Genomic DNA, 27,538 nt, shown 5'->3' on the forward strand with positions numbered 1-27,538 from the left:
TAGCCATCTGCATTAATTGTAAAGTGGCCTAGATCTTTTCTCCCTTCCTATTCAGTTTTCCCTGAAGGAGTTTAGGCTACTTGCAAAGTAGTTGAAATAGACACATTAAATTACACTACATTTAGAAGCTTCATTCATTCATGTCTACAGCTTCCATGGTCCTAGAGAATCAAGCAAGAAAGCATCTTTATTAGCAGAAACAAACAATTTACTAAGTCAGTTGAAAATTTTATATTTTGTGTTGAACAGGCCTGAAGCTACAGAAAGACCTAGGACTCTGCTGTCAGACAGCCAGTGTAAGAACCAAACTGGAGACAAATAGTTCTTAGCAGGCTCTGAAATCCTAGAATCAACTGAGGTGCAAGATGGAGTTCTAGGGACAGAATTAACAGCCACACAGATATTAGTTTGCTATGAAGAGTTGCTTCTTTTTAATGTCATTAGGTAACATCACTTGAGATACTACAATTATATAACAGTGTAATATCCATAAGTTTCTACATTTCCAGTTTGAGACAAATACTTAAGTTCATAGCCTTTTTGCATTACAGAAAGTGCAAGAGATTTATATACACGACTAATTGCATGACTGGCTGAAGTGGGTACTAAGGCTCTCTCCAAGCTGATTTTCTTAGCTTTCCAGTTCAGCAAACACTTAGACATTTGATTTAACAATACTATTTCAAGTTTATGCTTAGTATTAACAGGAAAAAACTCAGATATCAGCACTCACCACTGGCCAAGAACATAGCTGTTACAATTGGTCATAACTGACTGATTTAAAGGTCTGTTAGTAAAGAGGTTCTTTAGAAAAGGCACATTTAAGAGATGGAGGGCTACCTCACATTAATAGCACAGAGCTGGTGCACCTGTTCACAAGGAATCTAGGCATGGATTGAAGCCATGATTGTCTTTTTGCTTTCTGACATCCTGGGAACATGTCATGCTACACCGTGTGAACTTAAACTGAGCAACACTGGGGACATTCACTGAGATATAAGCAAGAAGCCTACCTGCTTGTTCCACTTGTCTGCCAAGCCACCTTAATTTAAAAAAAGTGATCTAGTAGATTTCCCTCCCTGAATAAGCCATGTTAGCACCAATACAACAGTTAGTGTCAATGACTAGCTCAGTGTTCTTCAAGAAGTGTTTTGTCTTATCTGACCCTACACTGTAGACCTCTAGTACTCAGGACTCCAGCAATTCTGTTACAGACCCCACAGTTCATCCCTTTATTACATTTCTGTGGCAGAATGCTACTTTTATCATTAGTTAAGTGGACAAGTGTTCTATTTCTCCTCCACCCATACAATTTACATCTCTGTGGCTTAGAAACCAAGTCATATGTCCAGTCACCAATTAGAAGTGAGTAGTATCCACTAACTTTACAACTGGCTGCTGTTATGGTAACACGCAAATGACCTAGTTGTTTAAAGTGTGGAGTTTAGCTACTAATTCAATTCCCTTATGTGAAGGCAGCATTTCTTCCCCAGGTACATTCAGTTCCTATATTTCAGGACAGTAAGTGCTGCAGAAAAAGGAAGTGAGGTGACCATGTTTACAAGACACATGACTTAGCATCACTAAGCTCTTCCATGGAATATTGCACGACTAAAGTAAAACTAAACATCCAGCAATTTGAGTTTGGGTCTCCAGGCTGTGTACAACTTTCCATTTGTTTTGCCCTGAATTACCATCTTCACAGCATACTGTTGAGGGTTTGTTTCAATCCACCTGGATGTGTTTTAGATTACAGACATCGTGGAACAGCAGTAGGAATGGCAGATAGCAAAGTGAAACAAATAGAGTCATGTTGAGAAGAGGTCCAGTTATTCCATTTGTCCTTCCCTGGTTGTGCCTAGTATAATGAAAAGGGCTTAAGGTTAGGATGGCTAGAAGTTAGAGTTTCACAGCTTAAACTAGCTTAGTACCACTAAGAACAAAGCTAAAGCAATAAATAGCAAAACTTGTCTGTAAACAAGTAGACAAGTAGACTGTATTTCAGGGGATGACAAACTACTGTATTTACTCCTCTGCCATACATCTAACAGTTTGTGTTCTGTAGTTAATGGTAAGAGAACTTGAATTAATTTATAATGACAAAAGCTCATGACAGCCCTTCTCTTGTTATTACTTTAATTCACCCAGAAAATGTGCCTTCAATGTTTACGAAATTAAACTGCATGGTGGACTGTCTGCTACCATTCTGCTAAAGAGATCCCACAGAATGTAGTCAGCACATACTTACTCATTAACTTTCCTCAAGTTAATCTTCCTACATTTCCTACATTTCCTTCCTAATTTCCTACATCTCTTGTGGCTTTGAGATTTAAGTCCATAGAAAAACAAAATCTTTATTGCTCAGAAAGTGAAATTGGTTAGACTTAGGCAGACAACATGTACAAGTCTAAGTAGAGGCACTCTAGCAGAAGTATACTTTAGGAACTACTTGCAGTACTTCAGAGGAGCAATAAAGTTAAGCCAGTGTAGTTTTCAGCCTGCTTTTTGCCAAAGCTTTTCTGAATCAGTTTCAGAGCATGAAGTAGGTTGTCTTACTAGTGGAAGACTTACCTAGTCTATGCAAAGGGGTTGCCAAAAGGATCACCAAATGGACCAGAAGGTTGTTTCTGAGATTCCTTCTATGAAAAGGAAAGTCATAGACTCAGTGGATTTTCAGGTTTCACCAGGTTTATTCTGCTTGACTGTATCAGCTAGTTTGGGTTTCAAATGCTTTCTGGAAAGACAATACTGCAGAGCACCTGCTAAATACATATCAACTGTACTGCTTTAAAGAGTAAAAAGGGGGTCTAAAGCCATGTTAGTAGTTATACTAGTTGGAAGCAAGGTACGTTTTAGAAAAGCCATGTGTATTTCATTAACTCATTTGTAGTTGAGCCAGTATAGTCACTTTGAGATCTGTTTTAGCCAAATGCTAGATGTCATAGGCCAGCATTCTGGAAGTAGTCCTGATTTTCCACCAAGGGTTTCAAGTACTGTGTCCCAAATGGAGTGATGTGCGTAGGCCACTTCCTCCCCCAAGGGATACCAGCCATGGGAACCTCCCATTCAGTCCATACTAGCCTGCAGAGGGGTAAGCATAGATGAAGTGGAAGACTTCTGCAGCTGCACCATTTACAGACCTTTGTAGAAGCTCCCCATATAGAGCTGAAGAAGTTTCCAGGAGGATTTATAGTTTGTAGCATTTGTTATGGACCCAGGTCAAATGGAATCATGCTTTGTTAGCCTCTTTGCAACAAATGCCCTCTGTTAGATTAAATATTAGCCTCAGGTATGCAAGAAGTTTTGTTCTATAGCCCCTAAAAGCTAGAACTAAGCGAGTTCTCAAACACAGGGATCCCTGTTGGTAAGGTGGAGGGACACAGTGGAAAGTTTTAGTACTTACAGGTGAGGCATTGAAAAGGTCTGCTTTAGGTTGACTTTCGAATAGGCTATCAGCTGGCAGTGCACTTTGTCGGGGAACAGGCTTTGGTAATTCTAGAAAGAAGAGACAAACTGCTATATCAAACAACATATCAAACAAGTACTCGTCTCTTTCAATAAACGAAGTCTCATTCAGTTGCACACACAAAAACGCAAGCAAGAAGCTTTATATGACCTCAATTTTATCTTTGGCTTGTCCCTCAGTATACTTGAGCCAGATGAGACTTGTATAGATGTAACAATCTACAGACCCAGTTTAGGCACTAGATATCCCTAATAAATTAGTTCAGGCACTAGGTGTCACTGTTTGGCCACTGGCATTCATCAATTGTTTAACAACAGGGGAGACAGTCCTTCAGTTCTGTTTCAGAATTTAAACAAATAAAATGGTTAATGTAATCATTACTATCAGATGCTACTTGTGATCAACCATCCCTGAGGTGATCAACCTCCTCCCTGAGCAGCTATTTAAGCTGAAGAAAGACTTTACCAGTCATTTTGGCAGACAGCTTGCTAGCTTCCATATTATTATGATCTGTACTATCTTGAGGAATGGCTACTTTACTACTAAACAATTAATGAAAGCTCCAGAAGCACCTGAAAGACTCTGCTGTTCTCCTCTCCTTGCTGGTACTGCAGGTGGCTTTGTCAGCTGGAAGTCTTTGAACATTTCCTTGACATCCTTCATCTCTCTATCACCAAGTGGATCCAAAGCAATAAAAGCATCGCTATCTTTCTTGGATATCTCCTTCTGAGGGGCAGTTCTAGGTGGTGGCTGAGGTGGGCTACTTGTTGTTGACACAGATGGCAGTACAGACTGGGGCTGAGCAGATAGTGTTGAAGGTGGGAATACACTACTCTGGAATGGATTTACAGCACTGGATGGCTGTGCCCATGAAGTAGATGTAACTTGTGCTGGCTGTGCCCAGACACCAGGGGACTGAGAGGCTGTTGGACCAAAAGATGCAGGCTGGCTCCAGCTTGACACTGCTTGAGTGCTGAAGGCAAGTGGTTGAGTAAATCCTGCAGGTTGAGTAGACATCATAGACCCAGGAAAGACAGATGCAGCCTGGTTGAAGGCAGATGTCTGTGTACTCCATGGTGATGAAGATACAGGCAAGCCACCTGCAAGGGGAAGATAGTTACACAGCACTTCAGTGTTCTGAAGACTAAGTAGGAGTGTATCAATTTCACTGGGGGTACCAGCAAGGCATTTTCCATCAGCTGTTCGCAAAAAATTGTTAATTTACACTTAAAAAGTCACTTGGAGAGGCTGGTAATAAAGGGGTTAGTATTGTTCCCCTCACTCCCTTTCAGTTCTTGAAGAACAGAATTGAGGTTGGTAGTTACTTCCGTGTGAGTAAGATCCTAAGATCCTGCAGCAGTGTTACCCCGGCCTCTCAAGTTGTGATACATTTGCACCCTGTGTACCTGGAACGGCAAGCTGCTGTCAAAAGTTTCAGTTCTAGTTAAGGATGCAGAGTTTAAGTGTCTATTCACAAAGTTCAATAGTTTAGGGCAGACAGCACTACAGCTTATCTATGGATTAAACACTGCACATTACATAAAGCAGAGCTAGAACACCAATGAAGTGAAGCTCTTGCACCAGTCTAAGATACCTATCGTGAACTAACCTAGACCAGTTAATGGAGGTGCTGTGGTAGGGCTTGTTTTGAAGAGGTCCAGTGGATTAGCTTGCACAGGTCCTGTCTGCGCCACTGAGGTTAAGCCAAGGCTCTCCGTAGTTGGTGCAAACAAGTCCGAGCTAAACAAGTCATTTGATGTAGTCTGGAAGGAAAAAGAGCTGTTGTGAGATAGCATGGCAGAATATTTATTAAGACCAATTATGATCAAGACTCTGTCTGGTGGTACAAGCTTTTAGCTACAGCAGAGCAGGAAGTTTTGATGTATTCTAAAAGGTACTAGGTATCCTAAAGGAGACCAAGCATAAGAGTTTCAAACTTCAGTTTGTTTATACCTGCTGATATGCATGGCATTATGCATGTATAATATACAGTAGTTGCAGGTCAACGGCAGGAGAATTGACTAAATACTTGCCATCATAATGAGATTCCCCTCCCTCAAACACTCCTGTCCAGTCTGCAATGACACCTGAAGTTGTATCAAGGTCAGTGAGTTTTTCATCATTTGATTACAAGATAAATGCAGCTGACCCAGAACCACCCTGTGTATGGTCAGACAAGTAACTGAAATTGCACTCAGTAGACAGGTACTGTGAAGCCATATAGGATTCTGTAAACTACTATTGGTACCTCATCATTGTGAAACCACAGGCTGATGACTCTACAGCTATTGTAATGGCTTATTGCATTATATCAAGGGTCAACATACTTAGCAGTATACTTACCAGACCTTTACAGAAGTATGGCAGCATTAAGGAAAAGAGCATACATTTAGTGATCATAGCTATATGAAGCATTCATGAGTGTTAGGATGTACCATGGCTGCAGATAGGTTAGAGTAAGCATGGCATGTGGAAGAGATACACTGTGAAGCTGTTTAGTCAGTTACAGAGTATGAAGAAAGAAAAGCTTCCTTCACCCAGCTTCTTTAAGTAAAAGCATGCATATCACCATTAATTACTTGAACATTGTTCACCTTGACAGACCTCCTTCCTCTTCCTGGCTTGGTACTTTGTGGTGGTGGGCTAATTGTTATAGACTCATGTGACATGAGCTGGATATTGCTTTCAGAATCCAGCTTTACTCCATTCTGCAGAGTTACTCCTTTGGAAGGACCTTCCACAAAGAAGTTTGATGGGGCTTTAAGAAAGCCATTCTGTTCTCTGTCTGGTACCCCATTTGGAGTTCTTGCTGCAGGTGGCTTACTCTCAAATAGCCACTGGCTTGTTAGTGCTTCTCGTTTGCCAGTTCTATTAGATATCTGGTCAAACTGTTTACCAAAGTAGTCAATATCACCATTTGAAGCACCATTACCCACCGGTGTCAAGGTGCTCAGATTTTCCTTCTTCTGATCAGCAGATTTTAGAGAATCAAATGAAGGTTGTGCAGATTGGTCTGTCTGTGCAAAAGGATCATCACTGAAAGGGTCTGGATTAGGTGTGGGAAAGAAGCTGAGACTGGTAGAGAAAGAATTTTCTGGCAAGAATGGTGGCTGTGGCTTTGGTTGTGGAAGAGAAGTTGTGATGCCATTCAAGAAGAGATCCTCTTTTGTAAAAGTCTGTTTGGTCTCAATTTCAGAGTTTAGGTCCACTAACAGAATCTCTTTAGCTTCCTATTTGTTCAGAAAGAAAAAAAATGTTAGTTTCATATATGACTGGCTGCAAAGTACACAAGCTCAAGGAAAACATCTGCAGCAGGAAAGATGCTGGTATCCAATACATCATACTAATATGTATTCAACATCACAGTGAAGTGACACTAAGGCATTAAGTCAAACACTAAGTAGCTGTGATTTAACCACAGCTTGCAGTTTCAGAAACTGTTAAAAGCACATTTTAAGATCGCTTAGTTTAAGGGAAGTTACAGTAATTAAGCACTTACTACACCTAGGCTTTCACTGGAGTCAAGTACCCTTATTGAGATCTGGTCTTTTTTTTTTTTTAAGAAGTTGTGAAATCACATTGCCTCAGTGTGACTTCAAGTTGCAGTCTCTTTGGAGTAAGATTAGAAAGCTATTTGTATGTGGAAGAGGTTAACATACCATCTGTCTACCAAGCAGACAGAAGGGTCAGACCTAGTCACTAGCTAGATTGACATCCATTCCAACACCAGTTTTTGCATGGCTGATTGATAGCTTATAGTGCCAGAATAAACTAGTGCAATTTGGGGGGTGGGGGTCACAATGAGCTGTGACAAGGTAAATGCATAGTTTTGTGCAGTTAGGCCCCACTGTGAGCCAGGGCCACTTATCTGGAATAGGTAGGTGTCCACTCAGAATACATTATTTAAGGATTCTCTTGTACCTAAAGTGAGCTTCAACTTCAAAGGTCATTAGCTGGGTTTCTACAATCGCCCTTACGGCAGAGATATATCCAGCTAGTTAAGTAGGTGTATACAATAAAGTACTCTAAGTCTCAAATGACTTGTCCTGGATACAGAATCACAGAATTGTTGAGGTTGGAAGGGACCTCAAGAGATTATCGGGTCCAACCCCCTTGCCAAAGCAGGTTCCCTAGATCACAAGTTGCCCAGGTAGGCATCCAGATGGGCCTTGAATATCTCCAGAAAAGGAGACTCCACAATGAATGACATTAGCTACTCTAGTTAGTAAGTAGCTACTATTACAGCTCTAGGATGCTAATACATCGCTGATAACTAGACAGATGTCTCAGTGAAACTAGAACTAATGAAGTAAAAGTAAATCTTACTACTAGGACAAAGTTTGATATCAAAGCTGGAACTGAAACAGTTAAGCTACATTCTACTTACTGTGGGACTGCTCACATCAGGAGGTGTTGACATATCCCCAAACAAATCCATCTGGTCAACTCCCTGAAAGCCAGAAATATTGAAAGAATTGGTGTCTGTTAGAATTCTTGCAAAAGCAAAACCCAAGTATTATATAGATCTACTGAATATCTATACATCCTGTATCTACCACACAATGTGGAGATAGTCAGCTACTTTTTTTTTTAAATGACATTATCTCTAAAATTTAACCTACCAGTTTCAGTTTGTCAGCTTGATCAGCAGACAGTGCTTCACTACCATTCTGGAATAGGTGAACAACAGTGTCAGTGACAAATATCAAAACCTTCCTTAAGCAAGGAACTTGCAGGCTTGAAAGAGTAAGTCAATTATAGAAAATTTATGGGAGATTACTACCCCTTTTGCTCCCATTTCCACTGTAACTGGGCATCTTATGATTCCTCCATAATATTAGCACTATAAAGAAAGACAGAGCTAGTTGTATTGCAGCAGAAAACCTAATCTGCTGAGGCTGAATTGGAGAGACTTACCTCAGTCTTATTTGCTTCTTCACTCTAAAGAAGTCTTTTAGTATCTAGACATCAGGTAGAATATCCAAAGCCTTTTGCTCTGGATAGCTTATCTCTAAATCTGGTAAACAAACTGCTGGCACAGCTGACAACCAATAACCTCAGATAATTCTGGCTCTAGATAGACCTTTTGCAAGTCTCTTAAGAGCCTACAAGCCCAGCCAAAGCTGAAACAAGCTTTATTCTATGCAGACTAATGCAACTTCTGTAACTTTACTTGCCTTCTTCTTGTCTTCTTCTTCCCTCTTCTTCATATTATATATTAGTTGGAATAGGTCCTTAAGGTCAACAACTAGGGGCTCAGCCTGAAAGAGAACATAAATTTAAGCTATGTGCTACTTCGCATTTTGCTTCAGCAGAAGCCCACAGGGCAGCAACAGTAATGTTGAGATACCAGGAAACATCAAGACTCTAAAGGATTGCCTAGTCCCTGCATAAGCTCTCTTATGTAGAGAGCAAGGGTAATGGGGTAAAAATCAGCCCAGAACCATTAAATCCCCATGGAAAGTGACAGTACCTATGCTAAGTATACTTTTTTTTTGTCCTGCTAAATAGCATGTAGCTCAAGACTTCATGAGTACATGGCAAGTCCTAATCATATTTGCTCAAAAGTGCAAAGAGTGTTCAAGCTCCATGGTAGCCTCATGGGGAGTAGGGGAGGGAAATTTAGTTTCCTGTGTTTCTACCAACTTCAACAATGAACGTGGAGAAAGCTTCTATAGCTTGTTCTAGATTTTAAATAGAATGCAAACAGCAAAACAGGAAGGCAAGCATACAATTAAATCAACATCTCAAACACATGGAGCAGACACCTGTATGGTGTCTTCCTGGATGGAAGTTTAGCATGAATTAGAAAGGTATTGCATTCACATGTGACCATCATCCTCTCATAATTAAGGGTTTTAAATATGCAACTGCAGGAAGAGCCATTTCAAGGGTTATCATCTTTGACAAACAGTACAGCTGCAGCAGTCTAGAGACGCTTACTGAAGTTCTGCTTACTCCTCAGCTAGACATGTTTGTATTTAAAAACTAGCAGCAAGTCAAGAGTTGTCTACAGCTTGGTTAAGCTTATAGACTAGCAAGCAGTACCCCACACTGAAAAGCTCAGAACAGACTCCACTCAAGAGCACACATAAAAGGCTTTTGTATTTGATCTACACTTCCAGTGAAGCCGGTACTACACAGGAGCCTGAAACTAATAAAACAGGCTTAAGAGTGCAACAGCCGTTACTAAAGTAGTAGCATGCTCCAACAAGGAGCCCTCAGTCCCACCTGTAGTGGGTTTGAAACTGCCAAAAGGTCCTCCAGGAGGGCAGGATGGGATGTATACAAGGAAATTTCTAACTTTCAAGTCTTGGCTCTACAAGTCATTACAGTGACTATTATAAAGACAATCATTTATTAGCTTTTCATGACAAAACACCTGAATCAAAGTTAGATATTTGGGAAGCTGCACAATGCCCGGTATTAATTTCAAATAGCTTGTTTCCAACACTGCTTATGTACAGTTACCCTTTGTAGAAAGACAGGCTCTGCATACAGGATTCTGCATGGTGGAAGCCCACTACAGGACCAGAATCCCTCCCAGTAGAAGCAACTATAGGATGATCAGTCATGCCATTCATTGATCCCAGAATGCTGCAGTTAAGTCTGCTTTCACTGCTGCACAAGACAAAGCATCATGAAGACCAGACTAGTGTGGTTCTATGATTGTTTTTCTACTAATTGAGCAAAACTCTGTTTAACTCAAGAACTAGTGTTCTCACTGACAGCAACATGCCACTGTATAGGAAAGTTCATGACAATGTCTTCCATTAGAGATGAACTGTTAAGCAAGAATAATCATAGTAAGCAAGGATACTGGAGTGTTTTCAAGGATACTGGAGTGTTTTTGTTTTGGACTATGAGAAGCTGAACAAAACGAGAGCCACTGGCAATACAGTCAGCTCCTACCACCCTTTTTCAGGAGACAGACTAATACATCTGCTGATATTTCCCTGCACCTCATAGGACTATCAGCAGAACATCTGTTAAGGGCCTAACGTCAAGTGTTTACACTGTAGCATCACTCATAGCATATGGAAAAGGGCCTCTGATCAATACCTGTTGTGCTGTTTTTATGGCAAAAAACTGATGTTGGCCTTCTCCTCCACAAATATAGCCAAAGGCACGATTATCTGTTACATCTCGAGCAATAAAGGAGATTTTGTTCACTGGATGTTCATGCTCTATGACCTAGAATTAGAAAAATCACAAAAAAACAAACCCCATTGGTTTACATTGCAGGATCTAGTCCAGATTGGTCTACCTCCTAAACTACTCACTTGCTTTAAGAATCACATTAAGAATGACTCATTTCTTACCCCGGTTTTCTCATCTATTATCTTGATACCAGAGAGAGAGATGTGCACCCAGATCCTCTGCTTGTGTTGACCTTGGGAACGAGCTGCCACTGCCATTCCCTAAATAAAATGAATATCAAAGCATTGATGAGACTTGCACTTGATTGAGTGAGTTTTAGCTTGTTTCCTAAGCATGTCTCATGAGCCCATAGCCAGTACTGTACTAGTGCTAGTCTAGTTATTCCTCAACTGTGCTATGGTTTGAGCGACATTTCTCTTACAACATATGCCTGGCTAGGTTAGATGTGATATCTCAAAACTAGACTGTGTTTCCTTTGTAAACATTTAGGAGCTTTAGAGCTTTTTTTTTTTTATACATAGAACTACTGCAACAGCAGCATCCTTACCAGGCCAATTCAGCTTTCCTGGTCTGACTGAAGCAAACGTGAGGGTTCTGCTATCCAGAAGTGGTTATCTTCATTGCTGGAGTGTCTTATTTATCCCTTGGTTTGTCTATGTATATTATTGTCACCATTGCTACAGAATGTCAGCTTGGGCTTATAATTATTATGATAAATATCACAAAGTTCCCCCCTCCCCATCCAATACCAAAGCTCACTATTTGTAATCAAGTTCATACTTTGGAATATAGTATGGATGATAACAAGAGACCCAACAGACTATTCCCAAGACAGTAGAGAAACCATGATCAACTGCATTTAAAACTACTATCTTATAAATGGGTTACAGCTTTAAAAGCATCTTCCATCCAAGATGGTGCTGTTATCAGTTGATATTCCTATTAAGCAATACTTGGAATTGTGCAAAAATGACTATTTGATCGGCCTTCTGAAGGCTAAGCAGAACACTTTCCTTGCATGCCAGCTCAGGCTTTTACCTTCAGCTTCATCATTGAATCCTGACTCATTTTGTCTCCTCTTGCCTCAGGGACATCATCAATGCCAATCAGTTTAGCTTTGTATCTTACACCATCACCTTTGAATCTGGCCAAAAGAGATTCGTCTGTCTTTTCAGGCCCTGGAGACAGAGAAAGGTTTTAGAAGAGAAATATGTATGGAAATATGTATGTTGTGGCTTTGGAAACTTAAAATATGTACTAATATGGTGTATTTTTCTTGTAAAAATTATCAGTTGACTATAACAGACTAACAACCTAAGTCCTTCTAGAAATGTGTGTTCTTCAAGATAGTTATTCCTTTAAGGTCACAGTGATCTTACAGATTTTGACCTGTATTCAAAGAGTGGGGACCAATGCTTAATGTCTGGGAACTTCAGAACAGTCATGAAACATTGAAATCTTTGTGGGCAACAACCAACTAGGCAAAGAGCAGTACTTCCTATGGCCATAATGGATGATCAACAAGCCTTTCAGGTGTGAGCCTGCAGTTCTGGTCTAGTTAGATCTTTTCTTGGTCTCTAGGAATCTACTAGTCCCTGTGCTAGAACTTGCTATCAGCACCATCACCTCTAGAAGTCCTAGTACCTGCATCCCTGTAATCACTTGATATTTTAGCTGTATTTTCCATTTTCACTATTACCATTACTTCTCAGAAAAGCTTCATTTTCTTCCATATACTCAACATATAGAATGTGTACCTCGGTATGTATTTCTGTATGAGGCAGTTATATTTCAAATGACCAATCTAAAGAGCTATTGCCTAACAATTATTCTCATGAATGATGTATCCTAGCTTCTCTGGACTAGAATCTGAGTCCAGCGTGTCACTCCCTCTTTAGAGGGTGGAGAATAAAGTGAGGTCTGGTTCAGAGCAACAGCTACCTAGATGGCTGTAAGTCTGGTCACCTCCACAGGAGACCTTCATTTCTCCAGGCTTTCAGTAACTTTAAGCATCTCATTTGCTGATCTTGACAAGTAGAACAGAAAGCTCCAGAACCTAGAGCTAAAAAAAGCTCTCAAGCTAAAAGCCTACCTTCTGGTTAGATTATACTAGCTTATTTACTCACCCTCCCAGTCAGCTTGAAACCTTTGAGTTATTTCAACTATGCAGCAAAAGTAATCTTAGTTTTAGGCAAAAGATTAAGGAGACTGACTAGGAGTGTTCAAGAGGTAGGTATTTCTTACCTTTCTTTTTTTCCTTCTTTGAAGGCTGTACTTTTGGTGGAGCCTGCTGCTCAGGCTGGCTGTTGATAGTAGTAGTAGTTTCAGCTTCAGTAGACATGATGAGATGGTGGTCAGCTGTACTTGTTGTAGTTCTTTAGAATCCAAGGAACAATCAGCAGGCAGGCATAATATTTTACCTTGAAAAAAAAATATTCCCATTATACCTGTTAGTCCAGTTTTATTCTGCTGAATACTGAAGTGCAGTATAGGCTGGAAATTTTGGAAGTTTTGGAAGTGGTCATACAGGAAATCTGACTCACTGTTTCTTCATCTCAGGCTACAGAGAGCATGAAGTTACAGCAACTAGGTGATGACCCCTTACCTCAATAATACCTAATCGGTATATCATACTGACCTACATCCACAGGCTGTACTTGCATCATCCTGTTTTAATCTGTCAACCTTTAGCTTTTCACCTTTTAAAGCTATTTATAGCACCTCAGATATTTGCTTTATTCTCCTTCACTGTGAGCATCATCTGTAGTAGCATAGGAGAGAACGCAAGAAACATTTACTAGGACCTGTTCTAAACACTCATGAAGATAACATCAGAATACTCAGAAGAAACCATCAGATCTTATTCATATTCCTATAAGTACTGAAGTTGTAGCACTCAACAGGTAAAAGCAAATAAATTCATTAGACTGCAAGAGTGCTTCAGAAGAAGACAAAAAGCTCCCAAACACCCATACTCTTGCCTAAAGTTGTCAAGTAATCTCCCCCCCAAAAAAAAGGTCTCTGCAAATTAAGTCATAGTAGTCCAACTCCATGCCATGATACCTTTCTAGCCTCAGAGAACATATTCATAAGACGAACAAAGAAGTACACATCACCACCAACTGCAGCCACCATGTTTTGTTCCTAAATAGCTGAAACACTGAGTCACACTTACTAAATAAAGGGACTTGTGTTTATGGAGATCTGAAGATCACCTATGCCCAGCCAGAAAGATCTGGACATTCACATTTGCTACAGAAATTGCCTTGTGAGTCTTGTCTGAGGTATTGAAGTGGTCTGCTGAATTTAACATTGATAAGTGAAGCCAAAAGATGGTTGAGAATTAAATAGCTGTTCTACATTCTCTACTAGCCATTCCCTCTGTTTCCAAACTGGTAGCAACAGACCAAATCACCCCTTTTATTCAGCACACTATTTGAGATGTACTATGTAACCAGACAAATGCTGTAGGCATTGCATATCTCGTGGTGTTATAAGCCTGTAATTCTCAACAGCATATTTCCCACTTGCCTCAGTTATGCCTAATGTTTTATCTATTACTTAGAAGTTCCTTTATGGGTTTTGTTCCCATTTCTGCTTCTCTTCTTCCCTCAACTCATTAAGTCAATATGTACAAATCAACTCATCCGGTTTGCAACTAACAAAGTAATGCATGCCAACGCTTAACTGATTCTTAACCTAGGAAAGACCATGAGATTTGTGTTCTTAAGAGAAACAATTTCACCTTGAAGGCCTCAATTTCTATTTAGCCTGGGAGGACACAGTGTCCATTCTGACAAAGGAGCAAGGGAGAAAAATATTACAACACACAGGGGTTGGCATGACATTTGCAGAAGTGCTAGAAGGTTTTGCTCATTTGGGAAAAAGGAAGCACTCATTAATCAAGTCAAATAAAGCCAATTGGATCCCGCTTTAGGTCTAGTTCGGCATCTAGTTCTGATAGTAGAGTTTCAGGTGGAGATAGCCTTTACACTTCAGCGTAGTGGACCATTCCCTAGATTTATCAAGTGCTGTAGAAAGAGAGGAAGGAAAGATTAAGGTTGAACCATTAGTCAGCCACCCACCCCCATCTGGAAGGTTACTGTTGAGAGAACAGAAAGAAAAAGCCTGGAGAAGAACAGAGCTAAGGCATGCTCTCTAGCAGCTGAGTCACAGCTTTAGGATGTTCTGCCCAGTTCTGTGCCAGAAAGAAGAAACAGCAACCTTGAGGCACTGAGTCTTGCCCGTAAATGATCCTGCTTCCCCAGTTTAGGGGAATGTGTTATGCAACCAAAGTATCAGACTCTGAAGACCCCCCCCCAAATTAAGAGGAAATAACAAGCAAATATCCTAGAAAGAAGCAAATATGCACAAGAAGCATTCACTGAAGAGATATAACAACTGCCCATACGGAGGTCTCTTTATGTGCCAGTTAACCATCCATTATTAGCCATCTACCTTCAACCTATGGAAGCCAGACCACTTAGTTGCATAGAGCCATAAAGCACAAAACCCTGAGGTGGAAGAAAATGGGCAGGGATACACACAAGTATGATCTTTTCCACAGGAAGACAGGAGGATTTGCAAGGGTTCAGCCTCTCTCAGTGTCAACAGTTAATTGAGAAGATCAGTGAGAGCTTTCTGACCAGTTTACAGAACCAACTCTCTCCCATCCGAGGTCTGGCACAGCTCATCTCACCTGGTAAGAGTTCACAGTACATGACTTATCATACCTTCAGAGAATTCTGTCTTTGATAAATCCCACCTCTTGAGGAAGAGAATTAGCTGCTAAGCTACAAATGCAAAGATAGACTGTTTCAGGCCCTCTACACATAGTAGGCAACAGCTCATAACTCAAGGCCCATCTCAAACCAGGAAGCTCTTCATTCATGCATTGTATGTGGTTTACCACATATCTACCCTGGGAAAAGAAATCAGTTGTAGGACTTTAAGTATATTGTACTCTCAATGTCTATTCTGAACTCTCTGCAAGGAGAGCTGTTTTTAGAGACAAGACACCATTGAAATACCCATTTCTTAGCAAAAAAATGGAAGCACATTCCAAACGGTTTTGTTCTGAAAGCATCTCTTAAGGTAATCTAGGTGTTGTTCAATTATTTCTCTTATTTGATCAGAGCGGCAATGTGGTGTCTATCCTTAATGATCAGATTTTTTTTTTTTCCTGTGTAATTACATGGGGGATTGAGAATCTTCATTATTGTCATAGTCTGTTATGAGTTTTAAAAACTAGGCTACCTTCTCCCAACAGACAGGTTTACTGTCCTCCCCACCCCACCCCCAAAAATAACTGCCTTAATGTTAAGGAAAACTCATCTAAGAGGTTAGGAGCACTGCAAAAGTCAGAGCCAAGACAGATAATCTAAACATCTGTTCAGTCTAATAGTTTATCCTCTTCACAACCTCTGTTCCTTCTTTGTCCCTTGATACTAGAAGTACATGATTCAGCTTTAAGAGTTATTGCATGTAAATATTAACCTCAAATTAGAATCTGAGAGGCAGGAGAGGACAAGAGTATCTTTTACTGCCAAGTCCATTATAGCCTGTTGGGAAGAAGTAGTAACCAGAAGCACAGCAATAGTTCAAGTGCTAAACATACCTCCTCAAGGCAGGTTTCCCCCCCCGCCCGCTATGTGAAGAGTTAGCCAGGTTCTTCTTGTTAGAATGTTGTATCAGTACCTGCACAACACAACTTGAGAAATATCTTATCAAATTCTTGACAAAAGAGCTGTTTTCACAAGGATGGTAAAGAAGCTGTCCACTTGAGTGAATTTGTTACAGGACTTCAATTTTGCAGACTAAAGAGACAGATTAATGGCTAACAGTAATACAGACAATGACTTGCAAGAGTTGAAGCTCTAAAGTCAGATAGATTTAGAAATAATGAACAATCTTGACTAGAAGGTTCTATGCACAATGGAAGTATAACAGTGCATTTGTGTGAGCTCCTGTATGACTGACATTCACATCTAAACTTGCTACATGCAGAATTGAATACCTCATTTTCTTAGTTCCTGCTGCAACAGCAGTGAATTAATGAATAAGAAACATGAACATGCTATTCAGACATTTGCTTTTGGAACAGGGTCATTGGTAACAGGGAGTCAAATGAAATACCATTTTAAGTATTTTGTTTCATTACTAAAGCACTCATTGCTCTAGCACCTGACTGTATATGAGTTCAAGTTGAATAGACCTCCTGTGACATGACAAGATTGCTATGACTTAAGTGGAAAATTCCAGCAGCTTGCTCTGGTGCAAGTACTACTACCATTAGTTTGTCTCCTCTACTAAACAACCAGATTAATCTATTAGGAACTAGTGTAGCTGTGGCTAATACACATGAAAGATATTAGCCTTACCTACAAGTAGGATTATACCCAGTATATGTTGTTCACACTAACTCATAACAAGTACCTGCTTGAAGACAAGTGGTAGGAAAGAGTTCATAGACAGCCTGTGAACTGTTCCCCTCCAGTTTGTGCCATGTCTGGAATGCAAGAACAGCATCATGTGCCAGAAAGTTGGCTAAATACAGGCCCTTATGCTGCCAAGTCTAACCCAAGCCCCTGTGGTTAGTTTTGTAAGAGACAACCAAAAAGGATATTGGCTTACCATGCCTAACAAGTGAAACTGTCAGTCACTCCCACAATCAGTAAGGTCTAGATTAGTGATGACCCCACCACTCAGTTTCTCCTGCAATTCCTTGATAGCAAGGCTAAAACCACTGGTCTTGGCTTACCAAGTTCAAAAACATGGAAACAAACTGTTCAGCTATGCTGTTTAGCCTATAGGTAATTAGAAGCCTGATTTGTAGTTAAGAGATTGTTCCTTCAGTGTCAGGGCCTCAGTTAAACCATACTTGATCTGTTGGCCTAAGTATTTCTAGATTAACAAAACTTCACCCTGGGAATTTGATCCTACTTCTTTCATGCAACTTGCATTAAGCTCTGTTTAATGTTTTGTCTTCTCACCTAGAAGAGGATGTATCAATACTTTTTGCAGGGGTATTAAGACAGCCCCATCCCAAATGCTTCCTCTGCCAACAGATACTCTTTCAGAAAAAGCTACAGCTGTATTTGTTTATTGCGGAACAATGCACAAGGTCTAACTGTCTTGATAATACATAATCAAGAAAGTGAAACAGCGAAGGGTGATATTCATCTGCTCCTTGGGACAGAAGTGCAGTAATGGATCTCTCATGGAATACCCTCTTCATGCTGCTGCCTTCTCCCTCTACCTACTGGAAATAGAAATAGAGACAGATCTTAATACTCTAGTTAGTCATGTCAGCTTCAGATGTTAGCACATACCGCTGCTGGTGCAGGACCATGCCTGTGAGCCACTACCCAGACATCTTACTATTTCAGCCTATTTGCCAACTGGTATTTCATCAGCTGAACAGAACAGTCTGTTCTCATTATATCAGCGCATCAGTCTGAGCTGTTTGTTTTTAGAAATTCAAACTAAGTTCCCAAAAGTGTTTTCTGCATAATTCATCGCTGGAATTACAGTGAAGTGAGCATCATTGAATTAGCAGCTAGAACTGAACAGGTCACTCAGTTCAAGTAATGCAATTGGACTGGTCCTTTTTGCCATAGTACTATGGCTTTAAACACAAACACTGATGAGATGATTAGTTACATCTCAGCCCAGTTTCCACTGTAGCTCTACTTTAGATTTTTCTTCTTTGGAAATCAATAAAGCTGCTGCAGGCATATTAGAACAGAGGTCTTAAGAGAAATCATGACCAGTTTAAACAGGCTGTATCTGGTTAACAACTTGGTATGATATAAATTAGCAAGCATTGTCCTCCACCTTTTTTCCTTCCTTAGAAGTATCTTCATAAGCTATTGCTATCTGTTTAACCGATTACTTCACCTCAAATTGAAGGGAACTAGGACTGCCTTGTCAGTTTGATAGACTAAAGTTATTCTTCGGACAGAGACTTTAGTGTCCGAAGTCAGCATCCAGACACTTAGCTGGTCTGTCTGAACTAATGACTTATTCTGGGAATAATGCAGCATCTTACAATGAATCTTGGTAGCAGCTTTTCCAACCTCTGTGTTCAGCATTTAGAATCCCAACCTCTTAGTTCACTTTGTAGATTAAGAAACCCCTTCAGTCTTAGCACAAGCAATACCAGCATCTGAACTCTAAGCTCTTATTTTAGAAAGAAATTGGAAAATACTCCAGTATGCTCTATTTTTGAGAGCTATTTAGCTGATAACACAGGCTTAGATTATATTCTTATAGAAGGTCACTAGCCTGCTTCTGTAGTCCTTACAAGAACATTTCCACAAGAAATTTCTTCATATCTGTCTTCCAGAAAGACAGGATGCTTTCTGACTTGTTAAGGGACCACTCCTGCATACCACTCACTTCAGTTTCCAGTGCTGAAGCCTCTGGCTCAGGAGCCACTGTCTTAAGGGTCTTCAGCTGTCTGCTCTAGCCATTGCTCAGAAAAGCATCACCTGCTACTCACAGGATGAGGAATCTCAGGCCATATGCTGGCAGTGCCTACTGTCAAGACTATTTGCTGAGGCTCACTGCATACATTAAAAACTGCGTTGCTTACAGGTTGCTTAATTGATGCAGCTAGTGTATATTCAGATGCAAACTGGATTTTGTACCAGAGAACAGCTCAGATACTTCACTTCCAACCGTACTCCTAACTCTCTCCTGCCTAGGACTGTTCCTGATCTTCCTTCTGGTTAGTACGGCAAAGGACTGTTGCCAATAACTGCGCTTTTCACCCCTTTCCTCAGAGCAGGAACTTGACACATATTGAAGCTGTTATCATAGGTTATTTCAGCTGCATGCTGTTAACTGTCCAGTGCTGGCAGAGTTATCCAGCTTTACAGTTTGGGTGTGTGCAAGCTGTACTGAGAGAGATTGCATATGTTCTGCATAGCCTATACTGAACTATAAATGTTCAGTTGTTACTGTGTTCTACCTGTTCACAAGTCTATCCACATGAAAAATGGGATTTTGTTGTATTACTCTTGAGTTCACCCAGTTTAAAACCATATAGTCATTACAACAGGGTCAAGTGTTGTCGTCTGCTTATACAGAAGGTGCTCAACCAGCCAATTAACCTTAAGCAGGCAGAAGCCTGTCCTTAAATGTTAATTTTGGCAATATTTGAAGAACCTTGCACCTAGCCACCAGCTACAGCCAGCCTTTGGTTACATAGTTTGTTGTAGCAGTCATTGGTCGCAAAAGTTGCTCCTTGCTGTCTCCTATAACAGATGCAAGTTATGCTCTTGATCTCTCATTGAAAGACTGATGATTCTGTTTGAACTTTATGAAGACAGGTTCTTCTACAGCAGTTTCAGTCCTCAATTTGGTAGTATCAAGCATTCTGGATTATAGTATACTATGATTACTGTTGCTTACAAGATTAGTCATCACCAAGGGCCCTAGCTTTATTTTGTTTAACTAACCATGCCTTTCTTGCCACCTAAAGCAGAGAAAAATCTAAGGGGGAAGGTACACAAAAGTCAATACCAGAGGTTAAAAAGAGATGTATCTAGACATGATGTTCAGAGCTCCACTGCAGCTACTTCAGTAGCTGTCCTACTGAACAACTAGTCAGGTTTCACAGATGACTATTCTGTACTAAGGTTTCCTTGTAGGTATTTGTAGTTATACATTCATGATGCACATTAGGGGTAGCTTATGATATTACTCCTAAACCCAGACTCTAAAGTAATCCTGATCAGGGTCCATTTAACTTCCCACCTCTGTGATGATCTTGAGGTCAGATTACAGAGATGTCTCCCATACACCAGAAGAGTGCAAGAGCATGAGCCTCCCATCCTGCTCTAGAGTTTATCTTCTATCAGCCAGGCTGGCAACTGTTTGCAGGTAGATCTGCTATTCAAACTACTATAAAACTACTACTTACTCATACAGTGACCTTTGTGCCCTCCTTTAAAGCACAAGTTACCCTGTTTAGTGGAAGCGCAGAAGTTAGTCTCCAAGGTTGCATACAGGTTGCAGTATTAACACTGCATCCTTTGTGTTCTCTACTTCTCCTGTCCATCCCTAAGCGTTTTAGCCACAGGGAAGGTGTATTACAGACCCCTCCTAGGAGGGGACTTGCAGTTACGTGCTGCATCAGCATTAAGTGTTCAGTATACTTTGCTAGGACAAATGTCCACTAGGATCTTGCTCAAGAAGCCTCCTCAATGTCAGGTAAAACATCTGTTATTGTGGCCCTCTAACCTAGCAGTTCTGTTTAAGATGTAATCCTCATACAGTATTTTACTTCTCATCTTATTGCCTAAGAATGCAACATGAACTGACAAAACAGCAGGAAATTGAGCTCTGAGGCCAACAGTATGCCCTTAACTGGCCCCAAAAGGTCCAAGCTTTGAGATTTAAGGTGACACGCACCAGCTATGAAGCTTTATTAGAAGCTTTTAAGAAAAAACACATTGATATAGTTGGGAGTGAAGATCTACAGGGCATTTCAGCACTTCATAGGCACTTCATAGCACATGCAGGGCACATCTTTTCAGTAAAGAGGAAAATGGAATGGTCTATGCCCTCATCAACTCAGGACATCGGGAGTTAGACAGGAGATGATGCTTTGTTCAGTACTCAGCCTCTCAGCTTGTATAAACATGTTAATCCTCTTCTAACTGGTACATCTTGTTTACTGACTTGGCCTGCCACCATATTTTATCCAGCTTCTTTATAACCCTGAGACCCTTGAACCCATATGCAACCTCAGAACTGGGTTCCTAAAGTCATCTTATTTTGGAAGTCACACTTCTTTGATACCTTATTCTCTTTGATCCTTCTAACAGAACTCCAAATTGCATTTCTGTAGAATCCATGCTGAAGCAGGGGCGTACTGGCTTGTGCCTGGTTGTGCTCCACGACAGAAGCTTAAGACATCTTAGCATTTCCCTCCCCAGCCTCACAGTGGAGGAGAAGTTTTAGTTCCACTACTAATCCCTTAATCTACATGCAAGAGCTATTTTTTCCTCTAAAATCCTTGCAGATAGCATGAAGCTACCTTGTAATCTCTTCATCACTTCTGACAGAATCTATACAAACAGGATTTGCTCTATCAGTACCATTTCCAGAGTCAGCTGGCTTTCTCTGGATGTGGAATTATCCCTTCACTGTCCTTGCAAATTCACATCTCGAAAGTGCTTGCATATTGCTAGCTTTGCTGAAGCAAGTCCACAAGCAGCCTCAAGTACTTGGTTAATCCAGCAGGTCACACAAGAGTACTAGCAGTGTAAAGTTCACAAGGAGAAAAGCACAATTTTCTCAGGAGAGCATTCACCTGTTCAGAGTGCTTGTCCTGCATCTGCTCATGAAGTAAAGGTGGTAAGTAAGAAGTATATCCATAACATCTACTGGACAATTGTGTCCAGCAATTGGTTTATGCAGGTACTTTGACAATCAATGCATTTCTCACTGAAAAAGTGGGCTCTATACATACTGCAAATGTACAGATATACTTAGAAACATAGCAGAAGGCACGTATTGGAATGAATAACCATCTCTACCTTCACAAAAGGAAGCTGATGCCAGCTTTCTGGCATTTGGCTCATCCTTCCAAACGATAGCACTTTGCGCAGCTGCTGGTGCTCAGCTAACAGCTTTGTTAGAAGTAAGAGCACAGTAGATGAGAAGGGGTATCAGAAGTTACAGGACTAATACAGTAGAGCTTGTTATGGTCCTAGCCTTCTGTCTACAGTAATAAGCTCAGAACACTGTCAGATTCCCTGTAGCAGAACCACCTCATCTAAGATGGAAAACACCTGGCTTTCAGCTCACTGTACCGAGTCTTCCTATACCATAGGTCATGAGGTATGCTAGTTAAGCCTCTGCTTTGATGGGTCACCTGACATTCATTTAGCACTCACATCTTCCTTACCATTTCTACCACTCAGTTCTCCTCCTCCAAAAGGAAATTCTAGTGACTTTCTATTAATAGAAGCTTCTGCTCTAGACTTGACCACATCCTCAGCCCATTCAGGGCAATTTGGAAGCTGGACTATGCCTCAAGGGCCATTTGAGTTGGATGTGATTACAGTGATTCTTTAAACAGACAATCTTGTGTCTCAAATAACCCCCTTCCCAGCTGAGAAGACTTGATCTCAATTTGCCCCTCTGTTTATCTACCCACTGTATCCCCTACAAGACACAATAATCATCTGATGCAGTTAGAAGGTCTTCATAACAACTCCTAACCTCCTGATAGTGACCTGTTAGACACCCGGTCACATTTTCAATTTATTAGCAGCTAATAAATCTTCACAACCAGACAGAATACGTAGCTTTTGTAATTACTTTAATCTCAACTTCTGTTGTTCTTATCTACACAGCAGTTCCCATCCCTAAGCATACCTACACCCATTCCTTAGCATACAATGAGAAAAATGTTTAAGTCTATAAGCTTTCAGATCTGCTCAATTTTGGACAGCCTTGTTTATGAAAGCTACAAAAGTCTTCTGAGGCAAAAGTGTAACCCTTTAAGGCAAACCAGATTCATTAATATCAAAGTGATTCCTTTATGCTCACTCCACATCCCCCCCCCAAAAAAAAAGAAAGTTAACTTAATCCTACCTTACCAGTGGATTTACATGCTTCTTTAGTGCGCTTACCTGCGCTTATCTTACTGCTCAGATCACAGGCACTACCTTGAAACAACAGCCAAAGTTAAGTGACATCACACAATTGTTAGAGACTTGAAGCCTCACCAGCTGAGAAGTTAGTTTTCCTGAGGAGAGCAGACTCATTTCAGTTAATCCTAGGCATCTTTAGTTACACCTGTTTACCACAGACAGAAGCATCACCCTGAAATTCACCAGCAGAGTGGTGCTCAGCAAGGATGCTCCATCTAAAAACAAAACAGAAAACCCACCCCTGCTTCACTGCATCCTAACCCTTCCCTCCTCTCTGGTACTGGAGGATTCCCTCATCTCCACGACTAAACGCTTACGAACACTAAGTTTTACAAATTTTCCCCGTCTATAACCCCCGCCCCCCTCCATACACAGGAATAAAAATACATGTTTATTTTGCTTCCAGCTCAGGCTTCCTCAGGGAGCCGGCCCTGCCGGAGCAGGATGCAGGCGGCTTCCACCCCGCGGCACAGCCAGGACGGGGGCTGCCGGGCTGGGTGCATCGCGGCTCCCCCCCGGGACCGGGACCGGAGCCGCCCCTGGCGTCCTCCCCCGACCCTGCGGCGCTTTCTCGGCTCCGTCCGGCGGCGGAGGAGCTCGGCCTTGTCCCCCCCGGGGCTGCGGGGAGATGGGGGCAGCCCCCCGCTGCGGTGGCAGCTCCCCTGCAGGGTCCCCGCTCCGTGAGCCCCGCAGCACCCCGGGGGTCAGCCCCGCTACGGGCACCCACCGACACGTCCTCGGGCAGGGAAGGAGGAGGAGAAAAATGGATAAATGAATGAGTACATACATAAAATAAGCGCCTTCTCCCCTTCCCCGGTGGCTTTTCGAGAGCCGAGCCCCGCTTGCAAAGCTACTTACGAGCTAGATCCGTGCCGCCCCGTGCATGATCCGACGTCTGCAGCCGGTAGCCTGGCGAGGAGCGAGGGCCCGGTTAAATATTCAGTTGTACTCTCGCCTTCAGATTAGTTAGCCACTCACAGCGAGAGATATGGTTTTAATCAGATGCTGGCAGCTGAGGACTACCCAGGAATGTGCTATGATGTTTTTGCTGCTCGGTCTTGGCTACTCCCCCTCAACGTGTCGGTGCTTACTAGGTTAACCCCTTGCGAGCCGCCGCTGCTGCGGGAGGAGGGGAGTGGGGGGCCGGAGACAGCCCCCTGCCGCGGCCGGGGCTTGGAGCCCACTCGCGGGCGCGGGGTACAAGGGGGGCGCCCCGTGGGAAGGGCCACTGCTTACGGGGCGCAGGTATTTCGTACTCCCCAGGCGGCGGTGAGACCGACTCTGCTGCACAAAACGGGTCCCCTCGTGTGTGTCTGTGTGCCCGTCTGGTTAAACGCGGGTGCGGTGGTGGTGTTCGAAGTGCAAGCCCAAGCCAGAAGCTTATTTTCTGCAAAAAGGCCAAAACCAAAATACCACCCTCCCACCACCCCCCAAACCTGTGGTGAGCTGAACCAAAATATTGGGTCAGTGCAATTCAGTTTCTGGGTCACATCCAGACCTGACCTTTGTACTTCCCACTCATCTTTATTCAAACATCTCTCATGTTTTGTTTCTCAGTGCAGTACAGCTGTTTTCCAACTTGTGTGAAAAAGCCTCTGATAAAAAATCACTTTTTTGTCCTTGTAGCAGAACTTCTTATTTATTATTATTATTTTTTTCAAGGCTGTAAACTTAGCCTAACATTCATTTTCTCAAAACAGTGCAAAATATTTCTGTCCAAAACTATGATATTGACCTTTGCAACAATACCCAATTAAAAAAAAGAGAGAGAGGGAGAAGGAAAAAAAAAGGAAAGAAAAGAAAAGAAAAAAATTACATATTTTTTCAGTATTACAGCTGCAGTTGTAATACATTTGATAGACATTTTAAAGCACTTTAGACAGGGGAGTATTTAATGCAAAATGATTTTGCTACAGTGGAGTTCAAGATTCAAAACTGATGAATGCATTTGTTCATCATGTAAAGGTACCAAAGGATATGATACTTTCCTTGATACGGTGAAGTGCACATTTTTGTGTCTGACTGCTCAGGTCTGTAGTAGCAAAAGTGGTAGGAGCCCTGTGCCTGAGGTTACTAAAAGCTGATAGTTGTGTCTCACTTGCCTGTATTGGTCTTTCATTTCAGAAGTGCTAATTTTAACCAGAAAGGACTCCTGAAGGATGTATTTTTGTACACCAGCCTAGTGTTCACGGAAGGAAGTGCATACTACATAAGTGAGGCATTTGCTACAATTAACAGGTTGCTGGCCTCGCAGACTGGTATTTGCAGGATTAGATCTGAATTCTTTGGGACACTGTCATATTCATGTTTAATAATATTGGTTTTGTACAGTTTGCACTACACTGTACATTGTTTTGAACAGCTTATGCTAGAGACCTACCAACAGGACTGGAGCTCCTTGTTGTTCTATGGCAGCATGTATTTTAAAGAATAATGCTTTGCTTAGCATATATTGTGGAAGTGAGTTACACAGACTGCCTAAAATGCAGGATGAGATTTTGCATAGTTTAAACATGGTGTAGTAACAAAGCAACTTCTATAAAGCAGTCCAGCCTGCTGCTGGCATAAGCAGGACTAGCACTTTTTAGGCTTTGCCTACCATAAAACCTAGGCACATTTTACTGGAACACCTTGACTAGTTGCACTAATGGTTACCAATAGAATTTGTACTATTTGTTATTAAATTTTGAAGAGATTAAAATGTTTCTCTTTCGCTCAGAGAAAGCAGTTTAAGAGCCCTTTTGGGGTGCAATGAAATTAGCCTACTAAGCAAATGCCAAGAGGTCCTTTACCACCTACCAGTACTTGGGACATAACTAATAATATCATAGGAAAAAAAAAAAAAAAACACAAAAAAACAGCAGACCAAAGCAAACCAAACCTAAAACAAACAAACAAACAAACAGAAAACCACCACCACCAAAAAACAAAACAAAACAAAACAAAAAAACACTTTTAGTGATAAATGATTAAAAACTAACAAAAAATACACTTTTCTTCGAGAATAAAAAATATCACAACCTTAAAGGACTGCAGTATCTATTTTGTAATTCAACTCAATACAGCTCCCCTGATGTCCCACATTGTTGAGCTAAATGCTGAAATCCAGAACTGTTACATTAAACATATGTAATAAGCTTGCTTTCTGAATGTAGGAGGAATCCAGGAAGAAAGCCCCGCAGGAATTCAGTTATTTCTTCTATGCTGCACTGCAGGACTTAAAGGGCATACTTTACACTTATGAAAAGTAGAAAGATTTGTATTTTGCCACAGTAAAAACAGAACCAAATGGACAATGACTGTTATGACTTTTAGCCTGATTCTTAAAAGATTATAGCAGAAAGACTGCTATGTTTTCCAGGATGATTGCTTTTTTCTCATATTTGTTGTGTCTGATCTTACTATTGCTGGCATAGTTTCAGTGCCCTACCCAAGGTTTTTTTGTTTTAAGTCAACTGCTTATTGTACAGAACAGTATCAGCCTTGGCAATTCACAAATACAAACCATTTTTCAGCAGGTCTAAAATTATCTTGAAGCTGCAGCTGGAAAGCTTCACCTCAGTGAGTTTTTCTATCACTTTTCCGGATGTTAACTCTGCCTAAACCACAGTCTGTCATTAGGATCACTGGGATTCCAGTCTGGGTAGAAACTGGGGTAGCAGAGTGAAATAAAAACACCGAAGTGCAGAGACCTTCAGAAGACATCAACTTTAACTTTAGAAACATGAGTGCCTTGAAAGCAGTATCAATAACAGTTTGTGAAAAATCTGCTTACAGCAAAGCAATGTGGTAGCTAATCCTGCGATGGCTTGCTCAAGAATGCATGGTTTATTATTAAAGTAATCTTTTAAGATTTTATTGGAATGTGCTTCCACAGTAGTGTTGTTGCCTTTGTGGGCTTTACTATGTGTGTGTCATCTTGTCCACAATTAAACTTTTCACTGACAGACCTGGGACTTTTTTTTTTTTTTTTTTTTTTTTCTTAAACCTCCCACTTTGAATACTGGAATTTCATTTGAACTTTAAATACTACCTTGGAATTTGCCATAAGGTAAACTGTCTGCTCCTCGAAGCTTCCCTGTGCTGCTACAGATGTTGCAGACACACAATAAGCAACTGAATGTAAGAGAAACTGCAAATTTTTGTTTTAGTGTTAAAAAAAGACTGGTGGGAACAAAAGAGTTGTTCAGATGATCAGGTTTTCCCTAGAGAAGTCTCAGTTTGGAATATATGGGAATGA

The 27,538-nt window shown here is 41.1% G+C and overlaps 1 protein-coding gene across 14 annotated transcripts; it reads right to left on the bottom strand.

The window, feature by feature from the left end:
* Positions 1–406: 406 nt before the first annotated feature.
* DAB2 (DAB adaptor protein 2) lies at positions 407–24,762 on the bottom strand. 14 transcript variants are annotated; one of them, XM_040540435.1, is made up of 16 exons: positions 24,157–24,359; positions 13,266–13,388; positions 12,872–13,047; positions 11,666–11,805; positions 10,789–10,887; positions 10,529–10,660; positions 8,644–8,727; positions 8,384–8,407; positions 8,089–8,136; positions 7,854–7,916; positions 6,061–6,696; positions 5,076–5,229; positions 4,039–4,566; positions 3,404–3,495; positions 2,572–2,639; positions 407–1,858 (listed from the first exon to the last, which is right to left on the bottom strand). In XM_040540435.1, the coding sequence occupies exons 3-15, from the start codon at positions 12,966–12,968 to the stop codon at positions 2,577–2,579; spliced, it is 2,160 nt and encodes a 719-aa protein (XP_040396369.1). In that variant the 5' UTR covers positions 12,969–13,047; positions 13,266–13,388; positions 24,157–24,359; the 3' UTR covers positions 407–1,858; positions 2,572–2,576. The 14 variants fall into 14 exon arrangements, 13 of the variants coding, with proteins under 13 accessions (XP_040396369.1, XP_040396372.1, XP_040396375.1 ...); XM_040540438.1 differs by lacking the exon at positions 8,384–8,407 and having other exon boundaries at positions 24,157–24,654; XM_040540441.1 differs by lacking the exon at positions 13,266–13,388 and having other exon boundaries at positions 6,403–6,696; positions 24,157–24,582.
* Positions 24,763–27,538: the final 2,776 nt, after the last annotated feature.

The sequence above is a fragment of the Cygnus olor genome, chromosome Z (genome assembly GCF_009769625.2).
Source record: "Cygnus olor isolate bCygOlo1 chromosome Z, bCygOlo1.pri.v2, whole genome shotgun sequence".
Lineage (NCBI taxonomy): Eukaryota > Metazoa > Chordata > Aves > Anseriformes > Anatidae > Cygnus > Cygnus olor.